This window comes from Phoenix dactylifera, chromosome 15 (assembly GCF_009389715.1).
Source record: "Phoenix dactylifera cultivar Barhee BC4 chromosome 15, palm_55x_up_171113_PBpolish2nd_filt_p, whole genome shotgun sequence".
NCBI lineage: Eukaryota > Viridiplantae > Streptophyta > Magnoliopsida > Arecales > Arecaceae > Phoenix > Phoenix dactylifera.
The window spans coordinates 278,593-304,350 of NC_052406.1; the positions used below are offsets into that span (position 1 = coordinate 278,593).

At 40.9% G+C, this 25,758-nt stretch overlaps 1 protein-coding gene across 1 annotated transcript; it reads left to right on the plus strand.

Annotated features, from left to right (window-relative positions):
- Nucleotides 1–20,165: 20,165 nt before the first annotated feature.
- LOC103718960 (UPF0496 protein 1-like) lies at nt 20,166–22,240 on the plus strand. The gene has a single exon (XM_008807984.4). It carries the CDS (start codon nt 20,876–20,878, stop codon nt 22,064–22,066), a length of 1,191 nt encoding a protein of 396 aa, XP_008806206.2. The 5' UTR covers nt 20,166–20,875; the 3' UTR covers nt 22,067–22,240.
- The last annotated feature ends 3,518 nt before the right edge of the window (nt 22,241–25,758 follow it).

Here is a 25,758-nt window from a genome sequence, read left to right on the forward strand (position 1 = left end):
GCCTCAGGAAATTCTTCCGGCGCTAAGCCAGGCATCCGAGGGTTAGGCCTCAGGAAATTCTTCCGGCACTAAGCCAGGCATCCGAGGGTTAGGCCTCAGGAAATTCTTCCGGCACTAAGCCAGGCATCCGAGGGTTAGGCTTCAGGAAATTCCGCTCGTCGGTCGGCCAAGGCTGGCGCAAGCCGAGGCGACCGGTCGGGGCTTCAAGCTAGTCTGGTCCCGGGATGGTCATCGGGTTAGCCTGGCATCCGAGGGCCGAGCCTCGGGAGATTCCGCTCGTTGGTCGGCCAAGGCTGGCGCAAGCCAAGGCGACCGGTCGGGGCTTCAGGCTAGTCTGCTCCCGGGATGATCATCGGGTTAGCTTGGCATCCGAGGGCCGAGCCTCGGGAGATTCCGCTCGTTGGTCGGCCAAGGCTGGCGCAAGCCAAGGCGACCGGTCGGGGCTTCAGGCTAGTCTGCTCCCGGGATGATCATCGGGTTAGCCTGGCATCCGAGGGCCGAGCCTCGTGAGATTCCGCTCGTTGGTCGGCCAAGGCTGGCGCAAGCCGAGGCGACCGGTCGGGGCTTCAGGCTAGTCTGCTCCCGAGATGATCATCGGGTTAGCCTGGCATCCGAGGGCCGAGCCTCGGGAAATTCCGCTCGTTGGTCGGCCAAGGCTGGCGCAAGCCGAGGCGACCGGTCGGGGCTTCAGGCTAGTCTGCTCCCGGGATGATCATCGGGTTAGCCTGGCATCCGAGGGCCGTGCCTCGGGAAATTCCGCTCGTTGGCCATGCGCCTGTCGCTTGCAGCCCGACGGGGTTTCTCCGTGGCCAGCTGCGATCGTGTTTCTCCTCTTCTCCAAGCGTTGCCTGGGGAACACCAGAAGGGCATTAAACGCTAATTGATGCGTTACCTGGGAAATCGGATCGCCAGTTGCTGCTTGCGAGGAGTGTCAGTTAAGCGGCCGCGATGCGCGCGTTCTTCGAGGCGGATGCGGCCTGGAAATAGGGGCGAAGCCTCCTGGCCGCGGTGAGCAGCGCGAAGGCGATCTTTTCCGCCTTCGTATACCGCATCTCGGCATCCCGTAGGACCCGGCTGGTGTAGTACACAAGCTTCTGGAGCTTTGCCTCTTCCCGAACCAGTACTGCGCTGACTGCGGTTGGGGAGACCACCAGATAGAGGTAGAGCATCTCCCCCTCTTGCGGCTTGGACAGCAGGGGAGGAGACGCCAAGTACTCCTTGAGTTGGTCGAATGCCACTTGACATTCGGCCGTCCAAAGGAAGTCTTTCGGGCGCTTCAACACCTTGAAGAACGGTTGGCAGCGTTCGGCCGATTTTGCCACAAATCGTCCGAGCGCGGTGACCCTTCCAGCGAGCTCCTGAACCTCCTTCACTTTGGTCGGAGGGGACATATCTTGGATGGCCTTGATTTGTCCGGGTTGGCCTCGATCCCCCGCTGGTTGACAATGAAACCGAGGAACCTCCCGGCCGAAGCACCAAAGGCGCACTTCGCTGGGTTCAGCTTCACGCGAAACTTCCGCAAGGTGGCGAAAGTCTCCTCCAGATCCGCAATGTGCTGGTCTGCATGGCGACTCTTCACCAGCATATCGTCCACGTACACCTCCACGTTCCGGCCAATCTGCTCCTTGAAGATTTTATTGACGAGGCGCTGGTAAGTGGCGCCAGCATTCTTCAGACCAAAGGGCATTACCTTGTAACAGTACAGCCCCCGGTCTGTTATAAAGGCAGTTTTCTCCTCGTCCTGTGGAGCCATCATTATTTGGTTGTAGCCGGAGAAGGCGTCCATGAAAGACAGCAGCTGATATCCGGAAGTCGCGTCGACCAGTTGGTCATCCGTGGAAGCGGAAAGCTATCCTTGGGGCACGCCTTATTCAGGTCGGTGTAGTCGACGCACATCCTCCACTTCCCGCTCGCCTTCCGGACAAGTACGACGTTTGCCAGCCACTCGGGGTAGCTCACCTCCCTTATGAAGCCTGCATCCAAGAGTTTGTCTACCTCCTGGTCGACCACCCGGATCCGATCCGGGGCACAGTGTCTCTTCTTCTGCTTTACTGGTCGGTGGGTCGGGTCGACGTTGAGGGCATGAGAAATGACCTCCGGGTCGATCCCAGGTACATCGGCCGCCGACCAGGCAAATACATCAGCATTGGCTCGGAGGAATTCCACTAACCTGAGCCGAGCTTCCGAGTCGAGGTTGGCACCGACCCGGACCGTACGGTCCGGGCGACCCTCTTCAAGGGGAACTTCGATCACACCCTCGGCCGGCTCCCCGTGCCGCAAAGCCACCTCGTCTCTGGCGTCAAGGGACTCGACGCTTAGGGCCTCCACGGGCTTCTTTCCTTTGAGAGTTGCTAGAAAACATTGCCGTGCGGTCGGTTGGTCACCTCGGACCTCTCCAATCCCGGCCGCCGTGGGGAACCGCATTAGCAAATGGTATGTAGAGACTACCGCGCGAAGGGCGTTCAGTCCGGGTCGTCCGAGGATAGCGTTGTAGGCCGAGGGAACACGGACGACCAAGAACCCGAGCCGCACCGTGGCTTCTGCGGGTGCAACGCCCTGTCACGACCCCCGCCCCATTCCCGGCGGGCCGCCGCGACGGTCCTAGGGTGCGGGTAGGCATAAGGCCACCAGCCACCGCGTAGAACCCTACTACCTATCAATCATCAATAAATCTTGAAAAAAATTTGGCATGATGCATGCACAAAATGATCACTTTTCCTATAGTGACCTGTCAGGATTATCTCAATACATACAACACACTACCTGTCAGAGCAGCAATCACATAATCTGTCACATAATAAACTTGGACAATATATAGCAATACATCATCTCAGGCATATAACTCATCTGCACACATATATATATACCTGCTTCCTAATCCATCCATGGTCAAACCCATATCCACAACAGGATCTATGACTGTAACTATGCACTATATACAATAGAAGGTTTATAATACACCAAAAGGTATAAACCTCTATCTACATTATACTATACTATGGAGCGGCACAGCTAGCAGGCAACCACTAATCCTGCTCCTCTCTATACAATACCTGCCCTGCAATCAAAAACACCAAACTGGAGAGTGAGTATATAAATACTCAGTGAGTGGAGTAGAGAGTACTATGCACATGAGACAGAATATAATCATGGCTCGAGATGAAATCTCAAGATCAATAACAAGATGAACATGAACTCAATATAGAGAATATGGAGTGAATCATCACAATCCCAATCAACACATCTGGAGCACATATGGAATAATCAAGTAATCATATATGCTACCCATGAATATGCTCAATAGGTCATAGTACTGAATCATATAAATCAGGTGTCAATAGGCTGAATCATCAACAAGACAACTATCGGGAGGTGGGTTTTACGCCCCAGGCGAACCAGCAATAACTCCCTACTGCCATATAAATACATCGAATATGACACCACACCAATATGCAAATCATTACTAGACAGCTGTTGGAAGGTGGGTTTTACGCCCCAGGCGAACCAGCAACAACTCCCTACTGTCACATGCATATGCAGAATAAGACACCATACTGATAATGTAAATGCTGGCCAGTATCCAGGACAGAAATCCCTCTCACATCTATATACTAAACGGCACCTCGCGGGAATTCTACATCCGCGGAAAGCCATAGTGCACCTCGCGGGGTCTTACTATGCCCGGCGGCAAGCAGAATATAAGTCGTAGGACCGGCCGATCCTACGCCTAGGGCTGTGTCCCTCCTAGGAAGGGACTGGGCTCCGCCCACCCAGAAGGCTACTATGTGCACAAAGGCCGATGTTCAACCCCATCGACTATAGGTGTCCTGCAGATACTGCCAAGCCATGCATAAATACCATAATGCACCCTCCCAATACTCTACTAAAAAGGAGCATAATTAAGACTACCACTCACTCGACTCCGACCCAATCATAAACTAACATTAGGGTTGGGAGTGAGGGGTCAAGGGTGTGCAATGCAACTCAATATACCACTGAAATGGGCTCTACAAATCTTTGAAATAGAGGAAATGGAATCAATTTACAAAAGAAGTCATTTCACAATTCAGATCAAATTTAACTACTCATAAAGGAGTATAATCAAGGCTACCACTCATAAGTCTTTGAAATATAGGAAATGAAATCAATTTACAAAAGAAATCATTTCACAATTCGGAATCAATTTGATTACTCATCAACCCCTCGTAATTCCTCTCAATGTTCCCTCAAATGCATGTACAGAATAATCAAGCATAGAGAATCAAGATTATAGAGAAATCTACTATAACAATTAATCAATAAGCTCAGGTGGAATCAAGTCACACTTGGCAACATTTGTGAAAATGAATAAGGAATGTGCTCATGGTGCAAAGTACAAACTCCCACTCACCTGTCAATCCGGCACAGCCTTGATACGCCTCCAAAAATCTACAGCAGGCAGTGGGGAACTTCTTCCTCTTGTTCCCTAGCTTCTTGCCCAACTGTGACATGCATTTACAATACATTTAGTCTTGTATCAAGGGCTATAATCTACGTGCCAATTATAACATAGGGAACTTTAATTGATTCAACTCCCCTGTTCCCTAAATCTTTTCTTTTCTTTCTTCTTTTCCTTTTTAATTAATTAACTCACCATTTATGTGTATTAGGGACTCCTTTGCATGAGTACAAGGTTCCTTTTAGCTTGATCTAGGCTTAATACTCTATTATAGCATGAAATCCCCTATTTTCCACACGGATGAACAGTAACCCGAACTGACAGTGGGTTACTTCATCCCGGTTTTGATCCACTTTCAGGACTCCAAATTTGATGAAATTTTTACCTAACATTCTACACTCACAAAGGATTCCAAAGAGATAATATGCATCATCATCGGAGGCCGTTTGACCCCCTAAATAATTCGCCGAAGTTGGGACTTCGATACAGTTTTTCCGTAGTGCCGGAAAAATTTGTCAAAATCCGATTCTTCTTCTTTTAACCACCTCTACAACCCTTATCCGACCCCTCTAGACTATATCCACCCTTTGTATAGCCTAATGTCATCAAAAGACTAGATAGGGATGGATATTTACCTTTTTCTTTTTGGAAATCGAGGTCCTTGCGTAGAGGGGGAGGAGATTTAAGTTTTTCCCTTCAGCTAGAAGTGCAACCGGGATCTCCTTCCTCTTCCTTTCTTCCTTTCCTCTCCTCTTCCTTTCTTTCTTTCCTTTCCTCTCCTTCTTTTTCTTCCTCTCTGTCCGTCTGAGACTCCCCTGTGACTCTCTCTCGATTTCCATCCAAAAGCCACAGCAAACCCCCTAATTAAATCACATCAAAACACTATTCACCCTTTGTTTAATATTATTAAATTTTCATTTTGCCCCTAACACTTCAACATATCTACCGTTATGCCATTAACTTTTGATTCCTTCCAATTTTACCCTTACCACTTCAATGCATCTACAACTATGCCATTATCTTTTGATTCTTTCCTATTTTACCCCTTATATTAATTGAAAAGGACTATTCTATCCCTTTTTATATAAAAAAAATATTTTGGGGTTATTACACGCCCGCAGTCACAGGCAGCTCAATGACACCTTCGGCCGAGATAGCATCTCCAGTGAATCCTATGAGGGGGGTGGATGTTTTGTGCAACACTTGTCGGGACAAGCTCATCTTTTGGAAGGCCTCGTAAAACAAAATATCAGCTGAGCTTCCACTATCCACAAGAACACGCCTTACATCATAGTTCGCCATAGTGAGGGAGATCACCATGGCATCATCATGGGGGGTCTGAACCCCCTTTACATCCTCATCACAAAAAGTGATTACATTTCCGACCCGCTGCCTCTTCGCGACGGCCACCCCTGATGCTTCCACCGAGCCCCCTGCGTTCCTCACGGGCCGAGAGCAGCCCCCAGTGATGGTGTGGATCACGCCCGCGACGGGTCGATTCTGCTCCCGAGGCTCCTGAGGGGCCGGGTCGGCCGGACGCGGGTCTGCGGGGGGACGTCGGTCGTCTACATATCGACCGAGACGCCCTCGGCGGATGAGAGCCTCGATCTCGTCCCGAAGCTGGAAGCAGTCTTCGGTGTCGTGGCCGTGGTCTCGGTGGTACTCACAGTACGCCCGAGAGGGCCTCCTCCCAGGGATTTTCTTCATTTGCCTCGGGACCGGGAGGTTCTCCCGCCCCTTGACCTCCATAAGGATCTGGGCCCGGGGGGCCAGGAGTGGGGTGTACCGGTTGAAGCGTCGGTGCGGAGAACGAGGGCGTGGGGCGCCGTGGTTCCTCGCCGGTGACGAGCTTCTGCGCCGATGTTGAGGCGTCGGGCTCCTCCTCTGGGGTGCCTCTTTTCGCCTTTTCTTCCCGAGCTTTAGAGGGGCCTCGGCGGCCTCCTTGTTCCGGTGGGCGGCTGCCTCCTCGGCGTCTGCATACTGGTTCGCCCGAGACAACAGCTCCGGGAAGCTCCGCGGCAGGCATTTGTCCAGGGAGAAGGTGAGTCTGCCCTTCCGGAAGCCACGCTTCAGGGCTGAGAGAGCCACCTCCTGGCTCAGGTTCCGGACCTCCAATGTAGCCTTGTTGAAGCGGGTAAGGTAATCCCGCAGGCTTTCTCCCTCGTTTTGCCGGACATCAAAGAGGGAGTCGGAAACCAATCGCCGCCGGCTACTGACGGCGAAATGGCTGATGAAGAGGCGAGTGAACTGGTCAAAGGACTGGATAGAGTCAGCCTCCAGGCCGGCGAACCACGCCCTGGCTGGGCCACGGAGGGTCGCCGGGAAGGCCTTGCAGAGGAGAGGATCTGATGCTCCATGGAGGAGCATAAGAGTCCTGAAACTCTCCACGTGATCCCGCGGGTCCGCCGCCTCGTCATAGGGCTCGATCGCCGGCATTTTGAATCCCGGCGGATTTGGGGTCCGCAGGATCCTCGAGGCAAGCGCCGGTTGGGAGGAGATCTCCAAGTCGGCGAAGAGATCTTTGGAGTGGCCCTTCAGGACCTGGAGTTGTCTGTGGAGATCGTCCACCCGCCGGTCCAGGGAGCGCGACCGGTGGGTGGGAGACAAGGAGCGGCGCGAGGGGGACCGACTGGAGTGCGGGCCCCTCGAGGACTGGGGGGTCGGAGAACGCGCCCGGGTCCGCCTCTCGTACCCCGCGCAGCTTCGATGAGAAGGTCCTGGCAGAATGGACCGTGCTCGAGAACCTTCCTCGCGCCGGCGCTCCTCCCCATGGGAGAGGAAGGAGCGCGGGTTGAGGAAGACAGGTGAGCGCTCGGGGGGCAGCGGCTCCTGGGCCCGCTGTGGCGCTCGAGACATCACACCCTGCAGGTTCTGCACTGCCTCCGCGAGGGTGCGAACCTGCTGGGCTAACTGGTCGAACTGAGCGGCTTCGACCATCTGAATGGGGGGTGGAATGGTGGAGTGTTGCTGAGAATGTGTTGGAGACGCAGCGGCCTCCCGGCCGGAGGCGCGAGAGGCCCCGCGACCGGAGGCATTGGAAGCTCCACGACCACCTCGCCGTGCCATTACGATCGCTCTGAGATCAGTCCCTTCCTCTAGCGCCAACTGTTGCTGGTGGTCCAAACCGAGAACGATTGGCACAGCGGTGTGAACGGGATTCCGTCTGAGCTGCCTTGGTTGGTGTTGATTGTGCTCCACCTTCCACCGGGAAACCTGCAAGCAAGCCTCGCACCACCACTGGGGTAGTGGGGGCCCTCCGACGATCAAGTCAGAGGAGATTGGAGGAGGAGGAGAGATGATAATAGCAAGCAAGAGAGTGCTCTGGAAGATATTGCTTACCCCCCCTTCTCCCCCCAGCCGCATATATACCTGGCTGGGGGGTCTCTCAGGGGGGTTTGTCCTCGTGGGGCGCGATGGAGTGGCCACTGACATGGCCGTTACAGGGCGTCGTGGAGCAGCGCTGGGTACGGCCATGACAGGGCGTAGTGGAGTTCCGCTTTGTACGGCTGACACAGGAGATCGTGGAACAGCATCGGATACAGCCGTTGCAGGGAGTAGTGGAGCAGGAGGCCTCGGCGTGCCTCTGGGAAGCAGCCTGTCGTTATCAAGAGATCTCCGACTCGGGGTCGGAGTGCTGGATCAGGGGGCAGCCGACTCGGGGTCGGGCTGCGGTGCTGAGGATATCCGACTTGGGGTCGGATTGCTAGATTAAGGGGCAGCCGACTCGGGGTCGGGCTGCGAAGCCGAAGATGTCCGACTCGGGGCCGGACTGCTGGATCGAAGGGCAGCCGACTCGAGGTCGGGCTGTGGAGCCGAAGATGTCCGACTCGGGGTCGGATTGCTGGATCAAAGGACAGCCGTAGTCTTCATGGGCGCGCGTGCCGGTCACGTGGAGCATGGCGGCTTAGTTCCCCCGTAACAATTAAGAATTTCTTTTCCCCCCAGATCTTATTCTTCCTCCTCCTCCTTCCCTTCTCTTCTTCCTGTGTCTCTAGAACCTCTTCTTCCTTCTTCCTCTCTTGTTCTTCCTTCTTCTCCTCTTCTCCCGCACTGGTGCTACATCAAAAACTATAGTGGCCACGGGCGTAATAACCAGATATTTGGGCTTGCGGGACAGCCCAAGGTGGATAGGCCCAATCCGACTCCGACTAGCCCAGCTTGTGGGCTTGTGGACCAGCCCAAATGGGCAAGGCCCAACCCGACCCGTGCGCTGCACACGAGGAGATCAAGGAAGAAGACCCTGGCTGGGAGTCTTCTTCCTCCTCAATTTCGGTGGAGTCGGCGACTCCCCGAGGGCAATCCGAGTTCGATTCGAACTCTAGGATCTTACCTATTTAACTTCCGCCCTCTATCATAATCGCCAAGAATCGCCGCGATTTCAAGCTCTCCTTCGCCAAGGATCGCCAGTTCGCCACTAGGATCTCTTCTCTTCTCTCTCTAGATTCTCTCTCTTTCTTCTTTCTCTTTTTTTCTCTCTCTAGTTGACCCAAGTAGATAGTAACAAAGTCTCAGGGGATCTGGTGATGGACCCCTAGCGGACGTCGATAGGCGATATAGGTTTCTAATCCACTATTTGATTTTTCTTTTAATAATCGAATTTGATTCTATAGAGGGAGAGTCATTTGCACAAGAAAGTTTAAATTGGGGTACTTTGCACCCCAGCTCATAGACCCTGAAGTGGGTCAGTGATCATTGTGTTAGTCAGTTTTCGATAAAGATAAGAATCTCCGTACTTAAATCACTATATATATAAATATTTATTGGTTTGTACCGTTGGCATGTGACGATATGCTTTTATATGATTTCTAGTACAAATATATTTAGATGGTTATTATATGTATTAGATGCTAAGTACATGATTATATGAACAAAGCTGTCTTGAATTTGAGAGAAATTCATTATATATGTGATAATTGATTTGACAAGAGTAACAGGTAAATCAGATAGATAAGATATGGTTTGCACTAACCTCATTATAGCGCACATGGGCTGACACATGAGAAGCATCCACGAGCTTATTCATAGGAAGCCACCACGGGCTGTAACATGGGTTTGATAGCCCCCATGGGTTATAATATAGGTTGGATAGTCACCATGGGTTATAACATGAGTCGGATAGCTACCACGGCCTATAACATAGGTCGGATAGCCACCACGGCCTATAACATGGGTCGGATAGCCACCACGGGCTATAACATGGGTCGGATAGCTACCATGGGCTATAACATGGTACGATATCAGTCTTGCACTTAGTCATGATCTTGGCTAGTCCACCACTGGAAGTTAATTAATAAGAAATATGAAAATCAAGTTAATAAGAAATGAATGATATGACATAAGAAATTGTTATTGAATAATTGATTATTTATGATATATATATATATGTGTGTGTGTGTGTGTGTGTATGTTTTTTTTGAAAAAATAATAATGAGAACTTATGTGCATGTTGTTTATGAGTTTTCCAACTATTAATATGATATTTACTTATCTGGCATTATTATTTGATTATTTTTTTATTACTTATGGTATAGCAGTTTGGAATTTTTATTGGGCTAAAAAAGTTCATATTCTTCTTACTTTTTTTTTTTCTCAAAGTGACAAAAGGCATAGACTCAAATGGAACGGATATGGAGTCCATACAATTAGTTATTAGTTAGTTAGTTAGTTAGTTATTTTTATTTGCTGAAACTGATGGATGCCAGAAAATTGGTAATTAAACAATTGAAGAATTAATGTAAGTAGATTGGTTTAATTGTTGGTCTTATGTTAATTTTTCTCATATTTTAGGCCTAACATAGCTCTAGAATTCTGCTCCGGAGAGCATATGGCCATGTCGCATGCCCCAACTTATATAGCAGGTTCGAGGCGTGACAATGGATACACTGCACGTTGTCAACTACCACCGGCAATTTTCAAAAGGTCAAAGCAAAGACCGTTGAATTCAACATGACGGATGGATGACTTATTGAATGACATAATTTGTTATATTTTATTAAGAGCTTCAACCAATATTCATACCGAAGAAGGCTAGTCCCTTGCAATATTCAAATAATTTGTTATTAAATGATATAATGCTCATGGATCACATGCATTTCATATGGAGCACAACTTAGAGTTGGTAAAAATCTCTCAAGGCTTGTTTGGTTCATCCGAAATTTATTTTCTTACTGAATTATTTTTTCTAAAAAACTGATGCATGGGTGTATGATGCTTGAAAAAAAAAGTTTTTGCACGTTTGATTGGCTATAAAAAAAGTATCATATTTCAGAATGGCTTATATTTGATTGTACATCTATTTTTCTAAAAAAGTTATATAAAATACCTATTATGCTCTTAATGAAGAAAAAGATTCATTCGATCTAAAAGCTTAAGAGTACTTTTGAAAAAAAAAATTACCCCAATTTTCAACAGGTAGAAATTGGACTTTCTCATGTCCTATATAGAATTTTTTCTTTATAAAATTTGAGGATCTTGTTCTTATGGGGAAGTTATTTTTCTATATCTCTTCTTTGAAAACTCCAACAAAATATGAAGCATTTTTTCATTTTTTTCGTTAACCATAGTTTTCTTCCTCCTCTTTCTATGAACCAAATGAATCCTTAGAGGTATTGAGTAAATTCTACGACCGTCTAAGCTACATAGTATGCTATATAAAAACATCTTAGAAAAATATTACACATCTAGTGCACCATGTTTTTGTAGTGGAACGGTCCGATGCCAAATTGTTAAAGCAATAGAAAGAATATATATCAGATATCTAACTTCTTTTGAATTATATTTCTGTGCTGTTGAAGCTTGTTTTACTTGTAAACTACCTTGATATATACCTGCAAAACTCAAACTTGAGATAGACCAACGCAAATTGAAGCTCAGGTCCTACTACTGCAGGAATACATCTTTGATTTTGATCAGAATGGGCTAGGTCTCTCATTGAACACGTACTAGATCTGGACGTGCTTTGAGCCATGGACTTTGGGTCAAGTATGGGTCCAAAGGTAGACTATTCCGTTTGTAAACTGCATATAACATATTTCATTTGAATATGTATTTATAAATCTTCTATAAAATATTTTAATAAATTTAATTTCCTATATTTTAATAAATTTAAGTTTTCTTTCCAGTACAATCCCTTGGTCCTAAACATTTCCTCCCACTAGAACTTCTCATCGCCTTCATCCCACCATCAACCATATTTTTATTATTATTATTTTCTTACTATCTCTAGCATTTTACATGTGGATGATCTGATTTGGAGTAAGAAGGAAACAGTTCCTACAATTCACTCAACTTGAACTTTTAGAAAGAATAATGGAAATTAAGCAAATTACAAAATAGGACCCTAAGTTCTCTCTTTTTTTCTTAATTTAGATAGCAAAACTAATTACAATCCCTTTATTTATACAAGCGAGGCCCATCTTTAGATCATCCAAATAGGATTCCTTTTCTAATTTGAAAAGGTTACAACTTTTTCCAAATAATCATGACTATTGAAAATAATCATAAGAAAGCTAAATAAATTTTTAAAATTGCAAATGCTACATCAACTTTATTTTCAGTTCCGTTATCTAATTTTTCTTGATTGTGATTTATATCTGGTTAAAATTTTTTGAATTTTTTTTTTTACTTTGATTGGCCCTTTTTGAGATCCAAATACCATCATAATTCATAAGCTCCATCCACTGTAGGTAAAGAACCTTTAGAAGTCAGTCGCATCCTTGTAGTGTTCAAGGAGAGCTTTATTTTGGTGCCCAGCCCGCTAAAAATAGATGTCAAATAAGAAAGTCATGACCTCCAAAAATTATAATTCATGTTTGAGAATGATGGATATTGTTCCAAAATCCTATCTAGATCTACACAAAGGAGCCAGAATTGTCAGCAATGAATCCAACAATCCTCCAAGATTAATGGACTTGTTGGATACCAGACTTGGATCAATATTTAATCCAATTAATTAATAGTTAGGTTTGTAGATCCATAATGAGTTTCCACTCCATATTTGGTCTAGTAAAACCAAATTTTATCTAGATCACTTAAATTGATAATTTGTGCAATATAAATTATAAAACATAATTTATATAATTTTAAATTTGTTTAAATATTAATATATTTAATTTTTTTTCTATGTAGTCCCTTTGACTTCAACGTGGACTGCCATCAAAATTAGTCTCACCACCAACCATCATATATATTACAATTATTATTATTATAATTATTATTATTATTATTATTATTATTCATTCTCACTAGCTTTTCGAATGTAAACCTACTGAATATCCAAAGCTAGATCCATAACTTAATCCAGTTAATTAATAGTTAGGTTCTAAAAAAAGTTCAAATCTCATCCCTTTTAAGTCATGGGTCTGAGTGGGATGGTACTTGGACCTAACCTAACATGATAGAATGGGCTCTATCTAGCCTAAACCAAATTGGATCGATTGGCATAGTATGTAAAATGTATTCATCCTGCTAGCTCAAAGATTTAGGACTCATTTGGTTCGTAGAAAAAAAAAAAAGGTAACAATATAATCAATAAAAAAATAAAAAAAAAAGCATGATTGGAGTTTTCAAAAAAAGATGGAAAATTAACTTTTTATAGAAATAAAATTGCTCCATATTATTAAAAAAACTCATATAGGACATGAAAAGGTCCAATTCTCAGGGGCTAAAAATTGAGATATTTTTTTTTTCAAAAATATCTTTAAACTTTTAGATGGAATAGAGTAAGCTTTTATTTTATTAAGGATATAATTGGTATTGTACATAAAAATAGATGCTCAACTAAATATGAGCATTCTAAAATATACCACTTTTTTAGATCAACTAAATATATAAAAAATATTTTTTAAATATTATATATCTAGGTATTAGTTTTTTTTAAAAATTATTTAAAAAAAAAATCTGCAAACCAAATTACTTCTTAAGGTGAGGAAGAGGCGTCTGCCGGCAGGCTGATTTCTCTCCGGAGACGATAAAGGCGCACTGCAGCCTCTTTGGCCCTGCCGACATGCTTAATTTCTTTTTTTTCTTTTGGGTTCCACATAGGAGTTGACGATGACTCCATCCTCAATCAACGGTGAAAGAGACGTCTGGAAAAGTGACTTCTAAACTGAATATATCACAAAGGATAAGAAAAGTCTACCAGGAAAAAAAAAAAAAAACAGGGTTGAATTTGTTGGCCGACTAATTATGCTGCACCAAGGATAGTTTAATGAATGATTCTACTAAATGCTCGTGAGCCAGCGCTTTGAAGGAAGGGGATGGGATAAAAATAGGAAGTAACTGAAGACATCATGACTGTTAGATTAAATTAACGGACGGTTACGGAAGACATAAGACTCGTTTGGTGCACGGAAGGAGGAGGAAAAAAATGATTAATAAAAAATAAAAAAATAAATATTTTATATTTAATTAGAATTTTCAAACAAAAGAGATAAAAAAGTAGTTTTTTTATATAAATTAGATTCATAATTTTCTGAGAAAGAAAAATCTATATATGATATAAAAAAATCCAATTCGTATTGGTTGGGTTTTTTTTTCCAGAAGTATCTTTAAATTTTTAGATAGAATATGATAAATTATTTTTTTAATTAAGAATATAACAAATATTTTTTATAACTTTTCCAATAAAGTAGATACTCAACTAAACGTAAACTATTTTAGAATGTGTCACTTTTCATGGTCAACCAATATGCAAAAATTACTTTGCTGGCAACATATACCCAAGCAATAGCTTTCAGAAAAAATATTCTAGTAGTGAAAAATTCTTTCTGTAAACCAAACAAGTTCTATAGAAATAAGTAAACATACGACAAGCTGATAACAAATTCATGGTATACTTGAACTCATTTACATCATTAGAAAGTTTTAAATATCGCATTTGTTAATACTTTTGGAGTAAAAAATTTGAAGGAGTTACATTGTCACCATGAAGACCTATACAAACAACTCATGTATGTGCTTGGAATGGAGTAACAGAAACAAATTCGGGAATGTCATTATAATTTAATTATCCATGGAAATTGTTTTGCTTTTCTTTTTCCTTCTCATAAGCCTCAAAGGACCCAAGAATTTTGTTATTTAAGATAGGATGTCAATTTACAACAATTTATTCCATTACTTGTTGCGTAAGAGGATATTTGGGCTGACCTCCTTGGATTTTTATGATTGTTAAATATATGCCAATGGTTGATGAAGCTCTAGTTTGTAAAAGAATACATCTACAACATATAATTAGATAATTTAAAAAGATAATTATATATTGTCAAGAATTTAGGGCACCACAAAGTAAAGGAAATTTAGCATAGCAAGCTGAGTGATTACTAGCATCATTAAAATGTGACTAATATTAATTAAAAATGGATCAAGCAATGGATGTAATTATAGCTTAAATCCTTTGGTGGTAAATTCCTTTATTGGGTTCGCCATGATGAACTAATAAATCTTCGGCAAGCGCTTTAGGAACATTAAAATCCCAAGCAAGAAGTAGAATTTTGTATTCTTGAATCTTATAACGTTGATATGAAGAATAGAGAAAAGATATTGCAGCAAAGGTCCATAGACTAATGCAGGAAATATTGTGGATTGGGGTCTCTATATTATCTTTGATAATCTTTTGTCGATTGATCGTCCCAACATTAATTATTATTAGAGTCACATTTTTGTGTAGAATGTTGGTGAAAAGATTTATGGGAAATTATCAAGGTGATGGATTATGATGAGGCTGATTTATTGAAGGTTAAGTGCATAGTCTTGGTTAGAGATGAATTGTGAGACCGGCCAAATATTGCAATTACTTAATAGGGTTGTTGTGGTCAGATGATGGTTAGGCATATAAAAGCAATTAATATTGGAAGAAAATCAAGCACTATAATGTTTTAACTTTTAGGCCTTGTTTGGTTGATGAATAACATGGAATAAATGTGAATAAAATATATTAATCTGTCAAAAAGGAACCTTTTTTACCCAAAAAGAAAAGTATGTTGAAGAAAGGATACCGGCGAATTTCGAAATAGCTAACAAGCTACTTTTTTACTCACTTATTCATCTTAACTTAGATAAAATTATCTGGACTAGACTTATCTCTAAGTCTTACAAAATCTATTCATGTGGCAAATAAGTCCTTAAATATTCATTACCAATTCAAGCACAAGGTGATTATTGATCCAAAAAAAAAGAGATAACAATTATAATATAATATATATATAATATATATATATAAATATAATTATTAAATAAAATATTTATGCATAATAAATAATATTATAAGTATAATATAGTTTATGATATATACTTAGGATATCTTTCTCCTTCTAATAGATAGAAATATTTAATCTGAGGCACCCATTCTACACTAGGTTGCACAAAAAAATAGTTTTTTTATCATGCCGGTAAAGAATTTTCCAAAATAAAAAAAAGGTCCGTGGGGCACCTAATCGTTATGTCATAATAGATCCGAACGCTTGCCTCAAATCGACTGCAATACCATAATTGCTCTAGTGACTAAGTAAACAAAATAAAATAGGTAGATGGGAGATAGAAAAGAAAAGAACTAATCATAAATAAAATATCTATCTTCCAGAGGTTCACTAAAAATTTGAAAAAATAAAAGAGAAAACATCCAGAAATCATTTTTTTTGATAGAACACCCAGAAAGTGATTGACATAAGCATCTTGTTAGCAAGGCTCTTTCACATAATTTGGTTGGTAGATAAGGGATGAGATAAAGTAATTATCTTGCAGTCATCCCTGAAAAATGGATATTTCAAACCGTCCAAAAGTAGGGATAATATTGGATCGATGATTCCCTGAGGTCTACATAATTCCCCTTATCCCCATGCTTTATCCTCCGCCTTCCCTTCCACACCAAACTAGCCCTTTGTTAGTAAAAGGTGATTAAAATACTAAGGGCATTGGCACTAGGTAATCATAAAGGGGGATAAAAACACTTATTCCAAATATTATAACCCCTTAGCCATACTTTGATACTAGGTAATAATTAAACAAAAACACTTATTCCAAACATTAATTTCGCATTACACCAACTTATCCCTTGTTATCCGGTACTGGTTGTACCTATGGGGTTTGAGATAGCTATCACCAAAATACTTACTCTACTTCCAAACTAGATCTTTTGAGTTCTCTTCTACGAGGTTTCTTTTAAGTTTCGAATATAATATCATGCAGAAAGCAAAAAAAAGAAAAGCTAATTTGAATTATTCGGTGGAAAAAAAATCAGATAAATATGAATTGTGACCGGGCCTTTGACACGGCGTCAAATTTTTTAACTTTTCGGATATCTACCGGCTACCTCTGCAACCTATAAAGGCTTGACACGTGTTCATATTAACGGAATCCGGCGTTGCACCAAACTTGCTTCTCCGACGGCCCGTTGCGGCCGGCTTCGGAGCGGAGCGATCCAAGAGAGGGACCCACCAGATTTCCCACCTGTGGGTGTATATATAATTTTTTATATAAATATTTTTTTAAAATTTGAAATTGCATGAATATTTTTTTAAAATTATATTTATTTTTTATTCTCATAAAATACTATTTTTTACAAATACTCCTACTTCTAATACCGTTAATAAAAATAATATTTATTTTAATTAAAAATAAAATAAAAATTTGAAATTACTTTTTTGTTCTTAATCACGATCAACTTAGAAATATTTTTTTTTACACATCTACCTATTGAGGATACTTTAGTTATTTTAATTTAAAATTATTATTTTTTAGTGGTGTTAGATGGTGTGGGCACATATGCAAAAATAAAAATAAAAAATAGAATAGCAAAATAAATATTTTACGAAGGTATACATGCAAATATTAATTTTAGAATAGTATTTATGTAAAAATTAATATTTATAACAAAATAAATATATAAAAAGAGGGAGAAGGAGAGAGTGCCCTTGGAGCACTCAACAGATGGCCAGATGGCCTCGTGCACTTTCTTGACAATTCCCTCACGCCACCAACGGCTAATTGACTTTTTCATGTTTAAAGGCACTCTCCTTGCGAACCTCCTTCTTAACACTTGACTCCAAATGTTTTAAATTGAGACAATTTTCTTCTTCCATTTGTCTCTCTTTTTTTTTCATTTCTTTCTTTCCTTCTCTTTTTTCCATTATTGTCTTTCCTTTTGTTCTTCTTTTCTTCTTTTCTTTTTTTACTTTTCTTCTCTTTCCATTTTCCTTCATTTTTTTTCTTTCCTTTTGTTCTTCTTTCCTTCATTTCTTTCTTTTCTCTTTCTATTTTTAATTCTTTTCTTTTTTTTCTCCTTTTTTTTTTTCTTTCCTTCCTCTTCTTTTTTTTCCTTTCTTTCTTTTATTTTTCTTCTCCCTTTCTCTCTTTTCTCTTTCCTTTTCTTCTTCTTACTTTATTTTCTTTTTTCTTTCCTTTTTTTCTTCTTTCCTTTCTTTTTTTCTTTCCTTGTCTTCTTTCCTTACATTTCTTCTTCTTTCCTTTTTTGCCTCTTTCAATTTTTCTTTCTTTTTATTCCTCTTTCCTTCATTTTTTTTTTTATTCTTCTTTCCTTCATTTCTTTCTTTTCTTTATAATTCTTTCCTTTATTTGTTACTTTCCTTTTATGCTTCTTTTCGACAATTCATTTTTTCCATTTATGCTTATTTCTATTATTTCTTTCTTTTCTTGTTAGTCTTCTTTCCTTCATTTCTTTCTTTTCTCTTTCTATTTTTAATTCTTTTCTTTTTTTTTCTCCTTTCTTTTTTTTTTCCTTTCCTTCCTCTTCTTTCTTTTCTTTCTTTCTTTCTTTATTTTTCTTCTCCCTTTCTCTCTTTTCTCTTTCCTTTTCTTTTTCTTTCTTATTTTCTTTTTTATTTCCTTTTTTTCTTCTTTCTTTATTTTCTCTTTTTTCAAAACTGGTATCAAAGATTTTTTTTTTGTTTTTGGTCTTCCTAAAAAAAAAGACTTTTGTCTTTATGGCTGGCATGCTAGGCAATAATATTGTCCACATATAATATAAAGTTAAAAGGGTGTGTAAGTATTGCAAAAAATCAATTTGCTTGTTGTTTCTTGTATTGTTTCTTTTGTATCCATTTGTTGTTTTTTTTTTCATACACAAACAACACTTGATGCTTTATGAGATATTATTTTTTATTTAGTTTGTCAAATTTCCCTTGAAGAAAAAAATATGTTTAAATAAATTTCCAGTGCCATTCATGAAAGCAACATAGGATATGATAGAGATAAGCTTACAAATCATTTCCCTCTGCTGAGTTGCGTTTGGGTTACTGTTTTTGCCCACATGCCCCATCTTTTACAGTTAACCATGCAGGAATATGTCTTATTAAAATAGAAAGTTTGCATGAACACTGGTGATGGTGCTTTCCATGATAGCTCTTTGCTTCAGTACTAAGCAAACAATTCTAATCATTGAGAGAGTTCCACAAGGTCAGGCGATTGCTTAGAGTATAATGTAAAAATATTAACTCCTCAGACTTTGTGGGCCTCTTTTGTTAACATTCTAATTCCATGCCATCAATTTCACCCATCACCAAGTTCTTTTGAAAGCTTGACAGGGTCAACCAAAGCTCATGATAATGGGATAAAGAACCACTGCTTAGGTCCTGCTTGACGCTTGACCAACATGGGTTGAATGATATCTTATCATAGTCTCATCATTAGCCACAAAAAAATGGAAAAAGAATATGATCTTGTGCTCATGTCAGTGGACCATGCACTTGTAGATACATCAAGATTAGTTGAATAATGCAACTAAATCAAAGAGTTGCTGGGCCAACGTATTCACAAATCACATGTGATACTCAAAAAATATGATTTCTTTTTCTTTTTTTTTTGTCTTCTGCCAACTGTTTATATGGATTTTTGGGAGCATTTTAGATACTTTTTATTCATGCTATAGTAGAATTAATACACCTTGCTTAACATAGATATGTTACTTCAAATTTTTCATTTTATATGCTCTTACGAATCTTTACATAAATTATCCGCACTAGCCACCCTTAATTATCGTTTAATCATTAGAATTTTGATGCTCCTTAATATAGTCACTTTTATTCATTTTCAGTCTAGATGTCGGAAAATATTGACAAGCAGAAAACAGAAATAGAAGAAACAAAAATAAAATTATAATAAAAAAAACACTCAATCGATGAGGCAGAAAGTATTTTCTTGATGTCAAACAAGGTAAAAATTTAAGAACGAGGATCCTTAGCTGTATACAATTTGCACCATAAAGTATTGTGCATCTCTCTATAAAAGGTTATCAACTACAACACACATATATGACATATAAAGCTTCTTGTTTGATTATCATCTATCTTTTGACAGTGGTCATCCTTCAAGATTGCATAATATTTTATTGTGCAAACCGCGTATTATAGAGAATTTTAGTTCTTTAATTTTTATCTTGTTTGACATCAATAAAATATCTTCCACCTTTTCGATTGAGTGGTTTTTATTTGATAGCTATTTATCTTCTAATAGTGGTCATCGGATGGTGGATAGCACTACGGATTTGTGCTCGAAATTGAATCAAATGACCGGGAAAAAGACAGATATTTGGATCAATTAGTCAAAGTAAATCCAGCAATGATGTCATCTTAAAATTATTAATTAAAGCTCAATGTGCGAGAAGTTATTTAGCAGCCTTTACAAACTATAATTTTTATTAAAAATCAATAGGGAGAAATGAATTTCCTGTGGGGTACTTCAAAGAAACTTCATGCACAAAAATGTCAACACCTTGTATAGAAAAGGAGAGCATTCGTTAAAAGGGCAAGGGGCGGTTCGGAACGTTTGCTTTAGAGGTCACGCCTGGTAAACTTCGCCCAAACTTCCCACATTCCCCATATCTTCCCACCCTGGTTCCCACCACCATTACTCTTCTTCTGCCCCTGTTCATCCCCTCCACCTCTTTTCTTCTTGTCTTTCTTGATTGCTTTTGTCTCCCTCACTCTTCCTCTTGCCAACCTCTCCTTACCTTGCTTCCCGCGTGGAAACTGCAAGGAGAGAGAGGGAGAGAGGGAGAGAGAAGTTGCTTGCTGGGATCTCCATTGCTCGCCACCTCCCCCTTCTCCTCCTCATTTCTCATGCGTACAAGACATCCCCAAATCCCACACTCTTCCTCTTTCCTTGCCTCCTTCCCCTTCCCATCTCCCTCCCTTTCCCTTTTAACCCCCTTTTCCTCCTCTCTCATTCCCTCTCAATACCTTCCATCTCCCACATTACCCTGTTCTTCGCCCTCTTTCTAATCACCCCAAAAGTTTAGAAAGTTTTGATTTTTCCTGTTTAATCCAATAAAAAACCCATCTTCCCACCCAGATTCATCTTTCTTCTGCTCAAAGTTTCGATTTTTACCTTGATTTCAAGCATTCCGATTGATAAAAATCCCACCTTTTTTCTCTCTTTGTTGATTCAGAGTTTTTGAGTGGAGTAGAGCTTGTAGATCTCGGCTGAATGGGCGGTCAGCTCAGCAGGAGACCGGGCGCGCCGTCGCTCCACCACGTCGATGGCGGGGGCACCACCAGCTCCGGCGGCGGCGGCGGCGGCGGCGGCGGCCGCGGCCGCGGCGGTGGCATAGAGTACTTGGCCGAGCTGAACTCCTACGAGGCGGCGTGCCGCCTCGACCCGGAGCTCCAGTCCTTCGACACCACCCTCCAGCAGCGTACCAGCCGGGTCATCTCCACCCTCGCCGTCGGCGTCGAGGTCCGCTCCCTCTCCTTCGACTCCCTCAAGGAGGTCACCGGTTGCCTCCTCGAGATGAACCAAGAGGTGGTCAAGGTCATCCTGGAGTGCAAGAAGGACATTTGGAGGAACCCCGAGCTCTTCGGCCTCGTCGAGGAGTACTTTGAGAACAGCCTCCAGACCCTTGACTTCTGTACTGCCCTCGAGAAGTGCCTCAAGAAGGCCCGAGACAGCCAATTGATCATACATGTCGCGCTCCAGCGCTTCGAGGACGAGGAGGAGGTGGTGGAAGAAGACAGCAGGAACAAGTATGTGAAGACTTTAGAGGAATTGAGGCATTTCAAGGCAGCCGGCGATCCATTCACGGAGGAATTCTTCCATGTATTTCAGTCGGTTTACACACAGCAGCTGTCGATGCTCGAGAAGCTTCAGCAGAGGAAGAACAAGCTCGACAAGAAGCTGAAATCGATCAAGGCATGGAGGAAAGTATCGAGCATAATTTTCGTTGCCACCTTTGCCACCATTCTTATTTGCTCGGTGGTGGCCGCTGCTGTGGCTGCGCCGCCTGTTGCTGCAGCTTTGGCTGCTGCGGCCTCCATTCCGGTGGGGTCGATGGGGAAGTGGATCGACTCACTGTTGAAGGGCTATCAGCAGGCAGTGAAAGGGCAAAAGGAGATTCTGAGCTCCATGCAGGTGGGTACCTACATTATGATAAAGGATTTGGATAGCATCCGGGTGCTCGTCGACCGGTTGGAGGTCCAGATAGATGCGTTGCTGGATAATGCTGAGCTCGCACTCAGGGATGAGGAGGCAGTGAAGTTTGGGATTGAGGAGATTAAGAAGAGGCTGGAGGTGTTTATGAAGAGCATCGAGGATTTGGGCGAGCAAGCAGACCGGTGCAGCAGAGATATAAGGAGAGCGAGGACCGTAGTCTTACAGAGGATCATTAGGCACCCAAAATGAGTTCAGGAGGCTACTTGGTATGTGTTTCTCTAATAATTGATGTTATTCTTATTTGATTGTGGTACTCCATATGTTACTGCAAGTATCACAGACTTTGTACATGTGAAATATTCTCCCCTCTTGCTTTGATGAATAATAGAAGAGGAGCTTTTGTCTCTGTCTTACCTAGTTCAATGTATGGGCGGGCTGCAGATTGTTTCTTTATCTGCTCGTAATATATTGCGCATGACTGATAAATGCTTTCTTTTAGGTGTTTAAAGTTATTTAGATTCTAACACATTGCAAGCAGGTCATTCATCAATATATTCAGAGGAAAGGATTATCCATGGAAATTCTTTAGAAGTTGCTTTTCGATAAAATAATTCTTGGAAACATGTTGTTTTACAAGACTTCTAGGTGACCTCAATGATTTCCACAAGTAGAACCTGCCTTCTGCTGGAGGCAGGCTATCAAAATGTATTCCTGAAAAATGAAATAGAATTACTTCTAAATTGAAAGATTTATTGATAAAATAATTAGTACCTCTATTGAGGTTTTATTTGATGTTACTTTATACAATGATAACATTCATACCTGATTCCTTAATTTTTATTGGAGGAGGGCATGATATTTTTCATAGGAATTTAATATCCCTCTCGGAAATCATGGTGCAAGATTACAAAGATATAGGTGATCATGATTTCAGTCATTAATTTGTAAGTCCTCAAGATGAAAATTCAGCTATTGTTCATATAACTTGCTACAAGATAACATATCTTTTGTACCTTAAAGAATATACCTTGCATATCTTTCAATTTTTTGAGTTAAATTATGACCAATGACATAAATAGGTGTATAAGTCTGAGAATGTCATAGAATTCACTTCTGTACAGCTCTGTTAAGGATAATCAGCTATTTTCTAAAAGATAATATCTGAAAGTTGAGATGATAAATATGTTCTAGTCCATTATTTGAGATTCTTTAGACAGTTTTAAAGCCACTATATGAGATGCCTCTTCTTTGTAAAACAAACACCAAATTCCTTCTTGTATCTCTCAGTATTCCTTCTTCTTCAACCTGTTTTCATCACCTTTCTTCTCATAGATATATCAAGTCTGCCCTCGCACCCCCATGCCAAAATCCCCATTCTCTCATCATTGGACAAGAATTGGGTTTCTATGCACAAACAAGCTTGCATAGAAGGAGGTTAGGGAGGAGAGACCAAGGGTAAGAAAAATGGGGTTTGCAGGCATGAGATATGTGAATGGTCTGAATATAAGCTTTACCCCTCTATAGCATCTGCATCTAGGTGGGTTTACTAGAACCTATATCTTTATTAAATATTTCGATTTCGGGGGAAGATTTCTTTGAGGATTTTTTGAAGTGAAGGGTTAAGAAACCACTTTCCGAGAGGAAACAAAAGAATAGAAGATTACTAGAGCTTATACGTTTATCGAATATTTATATTTCAAAGGAAGATTTCATTGAGGAATTTTTGAAGTGAAGGGTTCAGGAGCCACTCTTTGAGGAAACAAAGGAAGTGGCAGTGGTGAAAATTGCAGGCTGGTAAGCATGATAGAGGGAAATATAGCAGGGAAAAAAATCCAATCATGCTTGCCTTAAGGATTGACATGATGGATGTAAGCCAGTATGACAGGGACTTGTGCACCCTAGAATCAGCTGAACTGGCCCTAAAAGCACTTGTATGAGTCTCATTTTGATGCTGATCAGGGCCATATCACCCCCGGAAAGGACAGAACCAAGCAGTATCACCTTGTAAACAGTATTGCTAGGATTGTAATTGATTTTAAGCTCAATTTCACTATTTCAATGTGGGACTGAGCTGAGGGATAGGCCAAAAGCTATGCAGATCCATTTTTGCAGGATTCAAGTAAGCATTCTTGAGTTTTAGGCTGGAATGACATTCCAGCTAGGTAAATCCCCTCTGATATCTTGAAAAATCCAAGAAGAAATTAGTGTAAATTTAAAAACAGCTAGGGGATTTAGTTGTTGGATTTAATAGACTTTACTAATGTCAAAGGAAATTTGGGCCTTTGGGTTTAACCCAAAAACTTGAGCCAAAAAAGTCATGTTTTAAATGTATCTTTATTTTAAAGTCATACTATGCAATAAATATGCAATAGAAAAGCTTCAACACTCATTAAGAACCATGAACAAGGCACTTAAATTAATATTATTATCATGTTTCTTGCAAGCACATACAATTAAGACAATAGAACATAAGAAAAGGGGGAAAACAATTTTGGTGGCCATAACAAGTCATATTACGGGTGTATAGGTCGTCAAAGTGTATCAATCAATACACTTTATTAATAGATGCTGGATATGGCATCCATGATATCCATCCTTGGTCGTTACAGGTTCAGTACTCAATATTTAAACGTTGATCATCTACATTGATATATGGCAAAATTAAACATTTCTTTTTCTGAAAGAAGTGTGCAAAGGTTACATGATCACCTCATGGGTTGGTTGTTACAAGTTTGATACTCAATATATTAAACCTTGATTTGTATAAATTGATATAGGGCATGCACAAATTTTTTGTCTTTCTTTGTCAAAAGAAAATGTGCAAAGGTTGGATGATCACCTTGTGGGTTGATTCAAAGAACAATTGATTGGATGTCTTACAAATGCACACCCATATTGGTGAGACAAAAAACTCTAGCTCTTGTACTTGTGCTAAATCTCTGCTTGGACCAACATTGCCTGAATGTGCAATCCCTCTTAGCCTTTCCCCAATCCTATCTACTCGAAACCCTTCTTCTCGTTGCTAATGAAATTCTAAAACGTACAGAACCCTTCAATCTGAGCAAAAATGCAAGTTTATCTTATACTTTTGAATATCTTAATGTTAATCTACATATGTTCCAACCAAGATGACGAAGGCAATACAAGGTATCAGAATGTCACAGAAGCCTGACAAGAAAATAGGAGAGACATTTGGGAAAGATGATTAAAAGTATGTTGTCAGCTTAATATTATTATAAACAAGTTGATTTATAAGTACATGCATGAGGAATTATGCCTCTTGTTTCATTTGCAAAAACGTATACTTCTAGTTGGAGCAAAAAACCAAAACTAGTAAGATGCATGCATGTAGTTGGGCTAGACACTTTAGGTTACCTCCTTGAAAAGAGGAGTTGGCGATTTTAAAATAAATGATAGACCATTCAAATTGAAGAGCCAAACTCTAGGGCATGATGCCTAGAAACCAAAATTAATATACTTTTGGTAGTCTTTAACTTAAATCAAGTCAATACAAACATAAATGGTATCAATTGCACTAACATGGTAAAATACATAATAGAGCATATAAGTTAAAAATCCATTTTACAGATCATGATCTGCACATCTTAAAACATGGGCAGAGTTAAATTTATGAGTTTTTGGTCATTAGATCATAGTAAAATATAGTACCATACTATTACAACCGAAACTTACTTAATGATTAAGTTAGAGATCAGCAAAACATATGAATTTTGGTTTATGGGCATTTTTTTAGTATAGATTATGTTCAGCAGTTTGGATCATGATTTTGACAGTCCATTATCGATTATGATATGAATTTTGAGTTTTGAGCCTTTTTTTCGTATAGATTATGTTCAACAGTTTGGACCTTGAATTTTGATCATCCATTATTAATTATTGTTAACTCCTTTTTCAAAGAGATTGTTGTTGTTGTTGTTGTT